The sequence below is a fragment of the Alligator sinensis genome, unplaced genomic scaffold (genome assembly GCF_000455745.1).
Source record: "Alligator sinensis unplaced genomic scaffold, ASM45574v1 scaffold1283_1, whole genome shotgun sequence".
Classification (NCBI taxonomy): Eukaryota; Metazoa; Chordata; order Crocodylia; family Alligatoridae; genus Alligator; species Alligator sinensis.
In genome coordinates, this window is record NW_005842091.1 from 2,388,822 (window position 1) to 2,402,480 (window position 13,659).

Here is a 13,659-nt window from a genome sequence, read left to right on the forward strand (position 1 = left end):
GCATTCCTGGGGGGCTTCCGGGTCAACAGCTGCCCAGGTTTGTGGCATCCAAAGCTCCCCCTGCTGCCAGTACTGGTAGCCCTGGCAGTGCCTCTTGTCCTAATTAACCCTTTACAAACCTGCCCTGGCTCCAGAAAGCAGGTGGCTTTGGGATCCTGGAAGTAAAAGCACAGCTCTCCTGACTTGAGACTGGCTAAAGTGCCTGACTCTTTTTGGCTTTGCAGGGAGCCTTATGTTGAGGGTGTTTGAACCCCCCGCCCCTCGTTCTCACCTCTCAGTGCTGGTGAGCCAGGGTCCTGCCCCTGCACCCAGCAGGATGGAGGGATCCTTCTGACTGTGCCTCTGCCTCTCGCCTCCAGGACCTGAGCTACAACCAGCTCACGGAGTGTCCCCGCGAGCTAGAGAACGCCAAGAACATGCTGGTCCTCAACCTTGGCCACAACAGGTGGGACAGGCAGAGCGAGGGGCTGTGGGGTGAGGGGCACGTGGCTGCCTGGAGCTGGGCTTTTCCTGGCAGTCCCCCCTCCACTCCTAATGGAGCTGGGGAAGGCCTTGGGGGCTGGGAGCATGTGGAAGTGGGGATGGCATGGAGAAGAGCAGCTGCATCTGGAGCTCTCCCACCTCACCAGAGGCAGCCCCTCCAGGCTGGGGGAGGGAGACTTTATCCCCTGCCACCGCCATCCCTGGGGATGAAGACTCTCTCCCTGTGAAGCCCGTGCTTCCAGCTCTCCAGAGGGTGGCACCATGATCATGGGGCAGGACCTCGAGGCAGCCCTAGTGACCCTGGTGCATCCCCTCCTGGCCCCCCAGCATCGACAACATCCCAAATCAGCTGTTCATCAACCTGACGGACCTGCTGTACCTAGACCTGAGCGACAACCGACTGGAGACCCTGCCCCCGCAGATGCGGCGCCTCGTGCACCTGCAGACGCTGGTCCTGAACAACAACCCACTCCTCCATGCCCAGCTGCGGTACGGGCCCTGCAGGCTGGGGATTGATCAGCCCTGGGGAGGGAAAACAGGAGGCTGAAGCAGGCAGAGCAGCCCCATGAAGTGCCCCACAACCCCACCGGGCCCCCAGCTCCCTCTGCAGGGGTTCCCAGCCAGCCCTGGTGTGTTTGACCCACAGCCCCCTGGCATCAGGGGAACTACCCCTCACCATCCACTTCTGGATGGCGCCCTTCAGTCTCTAGATAAGATACAAGGCCTGGGTTTCTCCCTGCCTCTGCAGCAAAGGCATCACTGGTCACCCCTGAGCCAGGCCCTTCAAGGCAGCCGGTTGCTCTAGAGACCAGTTCTCTGCCCCAAACGGCATGCATCTTGGAGCTCCTTTTGGGGCCTGGTGCTCCTGGGAGCAGTCTCTGATCCCAGCTGGGACCTGCCTCCCCCACCTCGCCCAACTTGTCCTGTGCCCACGGCCCCTGCCTCATGGCTGCTCTCTGTTCTTCCCGCTGAAAGGCAACTCCCGGCGATGACGGCGCTGCAGACGCTGCATCTCCGGAACACGCAGCGCACCCAGAGCAACCTGCCCACCAGCTTGGAAGGCCTGACTAACCTGGCAGGTCAGTGCTGGCTCAGTGGGCATTTGCCCCTGGGACTCAGGAAGGGGAGAGGGCAGGTAACAGGGCAGGAGGTCCTCTCTCTGGGCCTTTAACATCCTGGAATGCCCTGTCCCTGTGATCCTGGGCACTGCCATGCCCACCCAGAGCTGCTCATCTACCCCTCTGGGGCCTTCACTGCCCTTCTGCTGCCCCCCAGACGTGGACCTGTCCTGCAACGACCTGAACCGGGTGCCCGAGTGCCTCTACACCCTGCCCAGCCTGCGGCGCCTCAACCTGAGCAGCAACCAGATCTCAGAGCTGTCCCTCTGCATTGACCAGTGGACCCAGCTGGAGACCCTCAACCTGTCGAGGAACCAGCTCACCTCGCTGCCTGTATGTAGCCTGCCCTGGCCGCACCAAGCAGCCCTGCTTCCTGCAGCCGCGGGCTCTCGCTGCGGTTTAGCAAGCGGCAAATACCATTGCATCACAAACCAGCCGGGCCTGCCCTTGCCGTGACTCAGCAGGCCTGGGTTGGCCCCCCTCACTTGGGCTTCCTGCCCTTTCCCAGCCCCTGCAAGGAGGGAAGTGGCTTTCCTGGGGCACAGAGACAGTGACTTGCCCACAGGGAGACCATGGCAGGATGGGGCCTTGAACCTAGACCCCAGAGCCCCGGGCAGGGACCGTCCCTGCTGGACCCTTTTTGTTCTGTGCCGCGGGGGCTCTTTGTCACCATAAAGACCTCTGGGGTTAGGATGCTCCCTGCCAGGGGATCCACGTGTGATGCTAGCCCAGCGCAGGGCAGAGTCCAGCCTGGGGCAAGGGTTCATGTTGCACCTACAACACATAGTCCAGCCCCTCCAGCTCTGCTGACTGCCAGCCTAAGGCAGCCAGGACAACCCCTGGCTATGCCCAGCCTCCCAGGTCCAACACTGCCCCACGCCCCTCCCCACCCAGGCCAGGGGCAAAGCTCCCCCCGGGGAGGTGCAGGTTTCCTCTGACCTGGCTCCCTCAGCTGCTTGGCAGCCTTGCTCCTCACCTCCCTGTGCCAGGCTGGGCCAGTGGCAGGGTGCAGATGCCAGGGGCTTTGAATTATTGCCTGCCCTGACCCAGCCGCAGAGGTGCGGAGGGGGTGACCAGCTCTGCTCCCCTCCAGTCGGCCATCTGCAAGCTGACCAAGGTGAAGAAGCTATACCTGAACTCCAACAAGCTGGACTTCGACGGCATCCCCTCGGGCATCGGCAAGCTGGCCAGCCTGGAAGAGTTCATGGCTGCCAACAACAACCTGGAGCTCATCCCAGAGAGTCTCTGCAGGTGGGGGTCCTGGCCCAGGGAGGGGCAGGGGGTTGCTTGCTATGAGCCCTGCTGACTGCCAGGAAGCTGCCGTCTATCCTGGCAGAGCACGCCCAGCCCCATGGTATTCAGGGGACCCAGACCCTGTGTCTCAGTCCTAGCATGCACTGGGAATGGCCCCCATGCCCTCCCCCTTCCAGGTGCCCTGTGCAATCAGTGGCGGGGTTGGGGCAGGGGTGTGTGCTCAAAGATCTCTGCAGGGTGGGCAGCAGGGCATGAGCTGGGTGATTCTCGTGGAGAGCAGGGGAAGTCCAGGGGGTTACTCAGCTGCCCAGGTCCCCTCTTGCAAGAGCAGGTGGCTGCTGCTCCCTCCATGGAGCGCTGTCCCTACAAGTCCCCCCAGGGCTATTGGGTTCCCCCCACTCCGGGCACACTGAACTAGCCTGAGCCATGGGTGGGGGAGTGCCAGCCCTTGGCTTATGTGGCCTCTTGCTCCCCTCAAAGGTGCACAAAACTGAGGAAGCTGGTGCTGAACAAGAACCGCCTGGTCACACTGCCTGAGGCCATCCACTTCCTGACGGACGTGGAGGTGAGGTGCCTGTAGCAAAAACCTTTTGGAGGACACCCCCGCCGCCACATCCCCCTGGGCGTTGCGGAAATGGGGGTGGGAGGGCTGCACCCAGCTCTGGTGCTAGAGTCAGCCCCTGGCCTGGAGCTGAGAGAGACCCACATGCTGCCAGGCTCTTGGTGGCTGTGCCTGGCCTGGCCTGCCCTGTCCTGTGGGGGCTCCCATGAGCCTGGAGCTGTGGTGCCCAGCACTGGGACAGGCCTGGCCAGCCCCATTCCCTGCAGGGTGCTTGCACAATGCAGCGTGCAAGGGGAGGGAGACCCCTGAGCATGTGCTGCTGCGCTGAAGGGGGCCCCGTGGGTGGCAGGGGGTGCCCAGGGGGTCCCTTGCCATGTGACAAGCCACGGGCTGTAGCAGTGCTGGGTTGGGGGAGCCTGGGTACTTGGAGGGGACCTGGGTGCGAGTGAGCGTGTTGGTGCCCACAGATCCTGGACGTGCGGGAGAACCCCAGCCTGGTGATGCCGCCGAAGCCCGTGGACCGTACCTCGGAGTGGTACAACATTGACTTCTCCCTGCAGAACCAGCTGCGCCTGGCAGGCGCCTCCCCAGCCACGGTGGCTGCGGCCGCTGCAGGTCAGGGGGGGAGGCAGCAAGGCAGGGGACGGGGACCAGAGGGCAGGGCCATGCCGCTGTGGCCAGCTGTGGGCCTGGCTCTGGCAGGGCTGTGGGGCAGGATGGCTCAGTGGTCACCAGTGCTTCCACCTTGCCTGCGGCACAGGCAGCGGCACCAAGGACCCCCTGGCCCGCAAGATGCGGCTGCGGCGACGCAAGGACTCAGCCCAGGATGACCAGGCCAAGCAGGTGCTGAAGGGCATGTCCGACGTGGCGCAAGAGAAGAGCCGGACGCTGCAGGTGGGGCTGGTGCCAGCATGGGTGGGTGCCCTGTGTGCGTATATATTGTGTGCGTGCCCTGCCTAGCATGTGTTCATGCCTTAAATGTGTGTGCTTGCCCTGTCGAGTATGTGTGCATGCACGTCAGCATGTATACATGCCCTACCTAGTGTGTGTGCAGTTCAGCGCATACATGCATGTGGGTGCATGCTAGCATTGGTGCATGTTCTGCATAGTGTGTGTGTGTGTGTGTGTGTGTGTGTGCATGCACCAACATGTGTGCACACCCTCCTTAGCCTATCTGTGTGCATGTGGGCACCCTGTCTCGTGTGCCTATGTGCATGTACGGGCTCCATGCGCATGCTGTGCCCAGCACATTTTCTTGTGCCAACAGCAAGGGGCACACCAAGTGCCTCTCTACCTGCAGCCTCTTCCCCAGCCAAAGCAGGACACAGGGGTGCCCAGCCCTCTACCACCTACCCAGCCCTTTCAGTCAAGGCTCCTCCCTGAGAAGCCTGCTTCTGGGCTAGGATCAGAGCTTGGCCCTGCGGCCCATCGGGAGGTGTCGGCTGTATGATGCAGATGGGGCCTGGCCATTCGGGCATTGTCCTGGCAGCGTGGGTGCTGTTTGCTGTCCCAGGCACCTGAGTCCCCAGCAGCAGAGGGGGGTTGGCTGCTGTGGCAGTGGGGGGGCTGTGTCCCCCCCACATGGCTGACCAGTTGAGGGGGAAGGGTCCTCTGCCTCTAGTGTCCATCACAGCCCCCTGCCTTCCCCCGCCAGGAGCACGAGGACATGAAGTCCCCGGATATGAAGACGCGACGCTGGGACCAGAGCTTGGAGAAGCCACACCTGGACTACTCGGAGTTCTTCACCGAGGACGTGGGGCAGATCCCAGGCGTGTCTGTCTGGCAGATCGAGAACTTCGTGCCCACCCCGGTGGATGAGGCCTTCCACGGCAAGTTCTACGAGGCCGACTGCTACATCGTGCTCAAGGTGACGGCCCCCCACCATCCCCGACCCCGCCACGGGCACTGGACGGGCAGTGCAGACCCCTGGGGGAAGGGAGCATGGAGGAGGGCAGGGACTGGCCCAGGTCATGCTGTGGGGCATGGACAGGGCTGAGGATACAACCCAGTGTCCTGCCTGCCGGCGCCCCCCTCCTCTAGGCATTAGGACATGCTCTTTCTGGGCTGCATATGGCACCCAGGTGTCCTGGCTTCCCTCCTTCAGCCGTGGTCTAGGCACTAGGCCTCTCTCTCTTTGCGGGCTGGTTGTAGGACCCAGGTGTCCTGGCTGCCAGGCTTGCTCCAGCCAGCCAAGGCTTCCCTCTGCGGCGGAGAGATCAGGATGCGATGCTATCCAGGGTCCCCCTCCAGGACAGGGGAGCGATGGATGACCCCTCAAGGCACCGAGTCCCCAACCCCCATCACCTCCCGAGCTGCCCCTGCACCCCAGGGAGCGAGGCACTGAGACCCGTCCCCCATCTCCCCCCAGACCTTCCTGGATGATAATGGCTCGCTGAGCTGGGAGATCTACTACTGGATCGGGCAGGAGGCCACGCTGGACAAGAAGGCCTGCTCCGCCATCCATGCCGTCAACCTGCGCAACTACCTGGGTGCCCAGTCCCGCAGCGTGCGCGAGGAGATGGGCGACGAGAGCGACGAATTCAGCCAGGTACTGACCACCCAGCTCCCTCCTCTGCCCCCAGCCTTTCCTGCCCTGCCACGCTGGCATCAGACGCATGAGTTCGAGACACGCTCCCCACCTGAGCCTGAGGCTGCCCTCGGCTTTGGGGGCACGGGGAAGGGGGTGAGGCTATCCAGCTCCTGCGTGCATCTGATCCAGGGGCTTTTGGGCTCAGGATGGGCTTCCAGCTCTGCCCTGGGGGAGCAGGGGTAGAAGGGAGCCCCCCACCCCCGCATTATTCCTCTGCCCCAGGCTGATCCCTGGTCCCTGCCCTCAGGTGTTTGACCACGAGATCTCCTACATCGAGGGGGGCTCAGCCAGCGGCTTCTTCACCGTCGACGACACCCATTACCTCACCAGGTAGCGGCAGGGCTGGTGCGGCACTGAAGTGGGAGGCTCAGACAGCAGGGCCAACCCCCCCCAGGCTGCGGCAGGGCAGCGGGGAGAGGGTCCCCACACGAGGCTGGAGCCGGAGCCCCGGAGCTGCGGGTTCCCTCCCTGCCTTGATGGCCAGCACAGTTGTGGCTGCGGGGGCTCTGCGGGCCACCCGAGATGCTCTGGGCCCTGGGGGACATGCTCATCTGCCCATGTCGCTGCAGGCTGTATCGTGTCTATGGAAAAAAGAACATCAAGCTGGAGCCGGTGCCACTGAAGGGCACGTCGCTGGACCCGCGGTGAGTGTGGGGGCAGGTTGTGGGGGGGGGCAGGGCCAAGTGCCCACACTGGGGCACTTGGCCCTGGTGCTTGCCCCCCAGCCCAGCACTGCCCCTCTCACCTCCTCCCCCCACTCCTCTGTATCTCCAGGTTACTCTTCCTGCTGGACCACGGCCTCAACCTCTACGTGTGGCGCGGGGGCCAGGCCACCCTGAGCGGCACCACCAAGGCCAGGTGAGCTGGGGGTGGGGCACACACAGACCCAAAGCCACTCCAGCTGCCTCTCCTGCCTTGGCACCTGGGGCTGGGGGGAGCCAGGGCACGTGTCCCCTCTGGCCCAGGGCTGTGCCCAAGCGCCGTGTGCCAGGCTCCCTGCCTCTCACCGGCCCCGACTGCTCCCCCTCGCAGGCTCTTCGCTGAGAAGATCAACAAGAACGAGCGCAAGGGCAAGGCGGAGATCACGCTGCTGAGCCAGGGCCAGGAGGAGCCCGCCTTCTGGGAGGTGCTGGGGGGGGCCCCCCCGGAGATCAAGTCCAATGTCCCGGATGACTTCCAGCCACCCAAGCCCAAGCTGTATAAGGTAGGACAGTCCCTACGCCCCCCCTGGGGGCGCCCCCTACCCCCCTCACCCGCCCATCATCTCCTGTCACCCTGGCACAGGTCGGCCTGGGGCTGGGCTACCTGGAGCTGCCCCAAATCAACTACAAGCTCTCGGTGGAGCACAAACAGCGTCCCAAGGTGGAGCTGCTGCCGGACATGCGCCTGGTAAGACTGGGTGGATAGGGGAGGGGAGGGGCAATGCCAGATGGGAGTGGGGGAGGATGTGGGCACAAAGGGGGTGTCTACTGCCCCCTCTCCCTGCCCTAGCTTTTGGGAGCCCCCTGGGGGGTGGAAATGGCCCCAGATTCATGCCCCTGTATGCAGACAGCTCCTTGAGTGGTGCCCCTCGTGGGAGAACCACCCCCCTGCGCACCTCCGTGGCACCCCCTCGAGTTGGGCAGGGGCGGTCCTGGGGGACCATCCCCCTGGGGTTCAGGGTGGGGACCAGTGCAGGGGGATCCCACACCCTTGCAAGCCCCTCTCCTGCTTTCCCTGCCCCCCCCAGCTGCAGAGCCTGCTGGACACGCGCTCCGTGTACATCCTGGACTGTTGGTCAGATGTCTTCATCTGGATCGGCCGGAAGTCCCCGCGCCTGGTGCGGGCCGCGGCCCTTAAGCTGGGCCAGGAGCTGTGTGGCATGTTGCACCGCCCCAAGCATGCCATCGTCACCCGCAACCTCGAGGGCACCGAGTGCCAGGTAGGGCCGGGCGGGCATGGGAGCCGGACCAGGCCAGGTCAGGAACCTGCCCTGAAGCCGGATCCCTGCGGGTGCTGGGTCCTTGCCAGCAAAGAGCTCTGGGCAGGTGGATCAGCCTGCCCACCTCCTGCCAGGCTCCATTCGCCCCTTGTCTGGGCACGACCAGCCCCACTGCCTGGTCCAGCCAGAAGGTGGTGGAGCAAAGCTGGGCTGAGGGGGTCTTGCTGCATTGGAGGGGGTGGATCCTCTCCTGTTGTGGGAGAGTCTCATTCCCAGCCTCCCTTCTGCCCCCCGCTGGAGCTGCCCCGTGGGAGGCAGGCTGAGGTGCTTGGTTTCTCACCCCCCCTTGCAGGTGTTCAAGTCCAAGTTCAAGAACTGGGACGACGTGCTCAAGGTGGACTACACCCGCAATGCCGAGACCGTGCTGCAGGCCGAGGGGCTAGCCGGCAAGGTGAAGAAGGATGCTGAGAAGAAGGACCAGATGAAGGCCGACCTCACAGCCCTGTTCCTGCCCCGCCAGCCCCCCATGGCCCTGACGGAGGTACGGTCGGGGGTCTGGGCCTCACGGGCTCCATCAGCAGGGCTGTCACCCCACACACCCTCTGGAGCCTGTGATGGAGACATGTAGCAACCTGGGGCTTGCCCCCACCCCACTGGCATCTGGTTTGGGTTGGGGAGCACATCCCAGTCTCCGTGACTGGGCATTGCTACTACCACCTGGCCAGGGAAGCTGGGTCCCATCAGGCTCCTGGGCAGGGGGTGGGTGGGGGCATGCTCCCCCTGCAGCCAGGCTTTGTGGGATGTGGGAGCCAGGGGCCCGGCAGGCACGGTGTAGAGCAGCCCAGCTCTTCTTCACCCTCTGTGTCCCCGGGGGGCGGGGGCAGGCGGAGCAGCTGATGGAGGAGTGGAACGAGGACCTGGATGGCATGGAGGGCTTCGTCCTGGAAGGCAAGAAGTTTGCCCGCCTGCCCGAGGAGGAGTTTGGGCACTTCCACACCCAGGACTGCTACGTCTTCCTGTGCAGGTACCACCCCGGGTCGGGCTGTCTGTCTGAACCCTCGCTTTCTGCCCAGCTCTCTAGCCGGCACGGTGCGGAGCTGGCGGGGGCCCTGTGAAGGCTGGCAGGGGCAGCAGCGGGACGGGTGGGGCAATGGGGGTTGGTGGGGGAAGCTCGCATGCTGTGGGTCCCGTCCCCCCGCCCCCACATAACCAGCGCCTCGGCGGTGTCCCCCAGGTACTGGGTGCCGGTGGAGTATGAAGCGGATGAGGAGAAGAAAAAGGGCGAGGGGTCGGGCGAGGCCGAGGAGGAGGAGAAGCCGCCCGAGGAGGACTTCCAGTGCGTGGTGTACTTCTGGCAGGGCCGCGAGGCCTCCAACATGGGCTGGCTCACCTTCACCTTCAGCCTGCAGAAGAAGTTCGAGAGTCTCTTCCCCGGCAAGCTGGAGGTGGGGGCCAGGGCTGGCAGCTGGGGGGCTCCCGGTGCAGTGGAGGGTGCCCTGGGTGGGCGGGGCCTCACCTGCTACAATGACACACTGTGTGGGTGGGCGTGGCCACATGTGCCTGTGGTGACAGGAGGTGTGGGTAGGCGGGGCTTGCTTGCATTTAGTGGCATGCATGGGTTTATGGGGTTCATTTGCATCACGGTCATGCATGAGTGAGCAGGGCTTAATTTGCAAAGGATGACCTGCTGCATGCATGGGTGTGGTCTCATCTGCCTATGGTGATGCAAATGAGCCCCGCCCACTTGTATTTGGGGCCATGGAGGAGTGGCCAGGACCTCATTTACATACAGTGACACGCTGGGTGGGTGGGTGGGGCCTCACTCTTGCACAGCAGAATGGGTGGGGCCTCATTGGCATATGCCCCGCCTCCTCATTTGCCCCCCCAGGTGGTGCGCATGACCCAGCAGCAGGAGAACCCCAAGTTTCTGTCGCACTTCAAGCGCAAATTCATCATCCACAAAGGCAAGCGGAAGGCCAAGGCTGACAGCCTGCAGCCCAGCCTGTACCACGTCCGCACCAACGGCAGTGCCCTCTGCACCCGGTGAGCCAAGCCTGTGCACCCTGGGTGTGGGACGGGCGCTCGTGGGCCTCCCTGGGCAGGGGCTGACACCAACACCTCGTGTGCCCACAGGTGCATCCAAATTGGCACTGACGCCCGCTTGCTCAACTCCGAGTTCTGCTTCATCCTGAAGGTGAGCGCTGGTGCTGGGGCCGCAGGGGCTGGCGGGGTGTCCTCTTACTGAAGGAGGGAGCTCATCATTGCGGGGCAGGGCTTGGTGCTGCCAGGCAGGCTGGAGCCCGGTCAGAGTTAGGATCACAGAGCAGCAGGGCTGGACGGGACCTGCAGAGGTCACAACTGGTGCCACCCCAGCTGTAAGCAGGACCAGCCCAGCCCAGACAGACCCGTTGTCCGACCTCTTAGCCAAACGACACTGTCAACCGTGACGTGACACAAGACCGCACACCCGAGCCTGCCACTGGGAATGCAGGGCAGCCAGCGTCCTGCTTGTTAGCGTACACTTGAGACATCCCAGGTGGAGGCCACATCCCCCCCCAACCAGCCCAGTCCATACCAGTCTGACATGGGGGAGGAAATTTCCTTTCTGACCTCACTTCTGGCATCAGTCTGACCTTGAGCAGAGGGGCAAGACCCTACTGCCAGGAGCCAGCAGCTTTAAGGCCCTGCAGGGTCACTGGCCCAGCCCAGGTGCCAACCCCAGCCTGGGCTGCAGCCAACACCCAGTGCTGCTGAGGAAGGCAAAAAAACTCCCAAAACCTTGACACACGTGGAGAAAAAAATCCTTTCCAGGCCCCATGCGGCAACTAGCAGAGCCCAGAAGCCTGGGAAACCCTGTAGTAGAGCACAGGCATTGCTGTGCCTAGACGCTCCCCACCTGGGGGCCGTCCACCCTCCTCTTGGACACCTCTGATGCGGAGTCCAGCCCTTCCCAGGTGTCTCTCCCACTGCCGCCGTGCTTTAGCAGGGAAGAAGCTCGCTCCAAGCCAAAGGGCATGGACAGGTAGACACTGACCAGGGGGGCAGATGGGCACAGACCCAGGTTCAGTTGTATGGGTCAGGAGCAGGCCCCTGCGGCTGCTGTTGGCAGCTGTTTAGGGAGTCCTGCTGCTGGGAGGCACCGGCCACGTCTACACAAGATGCTTACTGCACAGCAGCTCATTACGACTGTGTCATAGTGTCACTGGGCACTCACTGATGAGACACTACTGTGCAGTAAGTGTCATTAGGCAACCGATAGCATCAGAAAAAAACCGTGCAGGGATGCTGCTGTGCAGTAATGCTGGTTACTGTGCAGTCGTTTCATTTTTAGCACTTGGTTATGCAAGCACTAAATGACTGCAGTAACAACTGTGCAGTCAGCATCTCGTATAGATGCGGCTGCTGAGAACCTCACCCAGTAGCCCTCTGCCGTGGGCTGGTGCGGACACAAAAATGACAAGGGGCCCAGGACTGATGAGGACAGGCTGGAAGAGCTCTGGCCACTGAGTACGGAGTGGCAACAGAGGTGGGATTTGATCCACTGTCTTCAAATCCCCGAGGGGTGATGACAGAAGCTGGAGCTGGGCTTTTCTCTGTGGCCGTCAGGGATGGGACTGGAAGCAGCGGTCTCAGGCTGCAGGAGGGGGATTGAAGTGATGAGGGTGTTTCTGGCTACGAGGGGGGCCAAGCGTGAGAACAGGCCCTGAAAAGGGCAGGGGAGTCCCCATCCTTGGAAGAGTTCAGGAGCAGGGTGGACAGACACGTGGCTGTGAGGGTTTGGCCAGGGGTGATCCTGCCTTGAGCAGGGGCAGGACTTGATCATCGCCCAGCCTGACTTTCCCACGATGCTCACACTGGGTACGTGACCTCTCTGGGGACCCCCTGGCTGTGGGTCCTGGGTCCCTGCTCTGGGATAAATTTCTGTCCACTCCCAACACCTCCAAGCAAAGGCCTTGGAGGCGAGTGCCCCAGATATAGCCTGGGCACTAGCCCCTAATGCCCCAATTTTGCCCCCATGCTCTGACCTGTGCCCTCCCCCAGGTGCCCTTCGAGAGCACAGACAACCAGGGCATCGTGTACACCTGGGTGGGCCGCGCGGCCGACCCCGACGAGGCCAAGCTGGCCGAGGACATCATGAACCACATGTTCGACGACTCCTACAGCAAGCAGGTGAAGCAGGCGGCGTGGGGGTCCGTGCTGGGGCAGGGGGTTCCTGCCTTCAGGTGGGCAGCGTACAGATGCAGCAAGGCCGCCGGGGCCTGAGCAGAGCATCAGGGTGGCTTTCCACCCGTGTCCAGCCCCATCATCCCCAATGGGGACCAAAGTGCCTCTGCACCTCCTCGCTGCCACTGGGGCAGAACAGGGCTTGGCTGGACTGTGGAAGTCTGTGGAGCTGAGGGTGGCTCCTGACCCCTCTCCACATCCCACAGGTGATCAACGAGGGGGAAGAGCCCGAGAACTTCTTCTGGGTGGGCATTGGGGCCCAGAAGCCCTATGATGAGGACGCCGACTACATGAAGCACTCGCGGCTCTTCAGGTGCGCCCGGGCAGGCACCAGGCAAAGCCCTCCGGGGCTGGGGTGGGCTGCTGGACCCACCAGGGTGCTGGCATCACCTCCAGCTGAGCTGGAGCAACCTCCTGGGTCTCACAGGCCAGCTCCTGCCCTTAACCCTGCAGCTTCCATGGCCCCAGACTGGAGCCCCCTTGTGCCAGGCCTCGCCAGCTTTACCGTGCTCCCCACAGGGGCTGCAGGGGATGTTGGGGGGTGCTCATTGGGGCTGGATACAGCCTGGACCCTTGCAGTCCTGAGGCAGGTGCCAGGCCTCAGCTCCCGGGTGCTGCGCTGAGGCAGGGAGGTAGCTAGTCCTGGCGCCTGTGCCCCATGATGTTTTGGTGCCACAGGTGCTCCAACGAGAAGGGCTACTTCTCCGTGTCCGAGAAGTGCTCTGACTTCTGCCAGGACGACCTGGCCGATGACGACATCATGCTGCTGGACAACGGCCGCGAGGTGAGTCCCAGGGCTGGCTCCTGCCCCTTGCCCCCGCAGGTCTAGCCAGCTGTAGCACCCTGCTTTGTTCCTGGTGCCTCCCAGCCAACCTCCGATTCCTCCTACGCGTAACCCACGCCAGCCCCTGACCCCTGCTGCTCTTCCCTGCAGGTTTACATGTGGGTGGGGACCCAGACCAGCCAGGTGGAGATTAAGCTCAGCCTGAAAGCGTGCCAGGTAAGCCTGTCCCCATCCCTGCTGCTACCATGCACCCCTGGGGACTCTGCTAAGGGGTGGTGGAGCCAGAGGCACCCCCTCCTCCTGCACTGGGGGCCCCATGTCCCCTGGGGAGGGGAGGGGGATGTGCTGGGGGGGTGTTGGAGCATGTTGGTCATTTACCCTTTAGCCCTGGGTGTCTCTGCCCTGCTGCCCTTGTAGAAGGGCCTGGCTTTGGCCTTTTGCTCCCCTGCTCTCTGTTGGCTGCCCCAGAGGGAGGTGGCAGAGGCTAGGTCCTGCAGCTCCGTAGCTGGATTGGGAGTTGGGGTCGGGGCTGAGGTAGGGAATGCTACACCCACTGCTGCCCCAGCACCCTTAAGGTCAGTAAGCAGGCCAGAGCCTGACCCCCCCCCACCCCCCCAGGTGTACATCCAGCACATGCGCTCCAAGGACACCGAGCACCCGCGAAAGCTGCGCCTGGTGCGGAAAGGCAACGAGCCTCATCCCTTCACCCGCTGCTTCCACGCC

The 13,659-nt window shown here is 63.4% G+C and overlaps 1 protein-coding gene across 1 annotated transcript in view; it reads left to right on the forward strand.

The window, feature by feature from the left end:
* The window catches only part of FLII (FLII, actin remodeling protein), a 17,083-nt gene that overhangs the window by 2,602 nt on the left and 822 nt on the right, over positions 1 to 13,659 (forward strand). The window contains exons 4-29 of the mRNA XM_025204650.1: positions 360 to 445; positions 811 to 972; positions 1,459 to 1,562; positions 1,759 to 1,934; positions 2,695 to 2,852; positions 3,336 to 3,420; positions 3,885 to 4,032; positions 4,178 to 4,311; positions 5,072 to 5,284; positions 5,786 to 5,965; positions 6,255 to 6,337; positions 6,577 to 6,651; positions 6,782 to 6,865; positions 7,040 to 7,211; positions 7,292 to 7,396; positions 7,737 to 7,928; positions 8,281 to 8,469; positions 8,813 to 8,952; positions 9,163 to 9,373; positions 9,817 to 9,971; positions 10,062 to 10,122; positions 11,970 to 12,098; positions 12,359 to 12,465; positions 12,831 to 12,936; positions 13,087 to 13,152; positions 13,555 to 13,656. Of these exons, the coding sequence (XP_025060435.1) occupies positions 360 to 445; positions 811 to 972; positions 1,459 to 1,562; positions 1,759 to 1,934; positions 2,695 to 2,852; positions 3,336 to 3,420; positions 3,885 to 4,032; positions 4,178 to 4,311; positions 5,072 to 5,284; positions 5,786 to 5,965; positions 6,255 to 6,337; positions 6,577 to 6,651; positions 6,782 to 6,865; positions 7,040 to 7,211; positions 7,292 to 7,396; positions 7,737 to 7,928; positions 8,281 to 8,469; positions 8,813 to 8,952; positions 9,163 to 9,373; positions 9,817 to 9,971; positions 10,062 to 10,122; positions 11,970 to 12,098; positions 12,359 to 12,465; positions 12,831 to 12,936; positions 13,087 to 13,152; positions 13,555 to 13,656 (3,423 nt within the window). The remainder of the gene's footprint in view (positions 1 to 359; positions 446 to 810; positions 973 to 1,458; positions 1,563 to 1,758; positions 1,935 to 2,694; positions 2,853 to 3,335; positions 3,421 to 3,884; positions 4,033 to 4,177; positions 4,312 to 5,071; positions 5,285 to 5,785; positions 5,966 to 6,254; positions 6,338 to 6,576; positions 6,652 to 6,781; positions 6,866 to 7,039; positions 7,212 to 7,291; positions 7,397 to 7,736; positions 7,929 to 8,280; positions 8,470 to 8,812; positions 8,953 to 9,162; positions 9,374 to 9,816; positions 9,972 to 10,061; positions 10,123 to 11,969; positions 12,099 to 12,358; positions 12,466 to 12,830; positions 12,937 to 13,086; positions 13,153 to 13,554; positions 13,657 to 13,659) is intronic.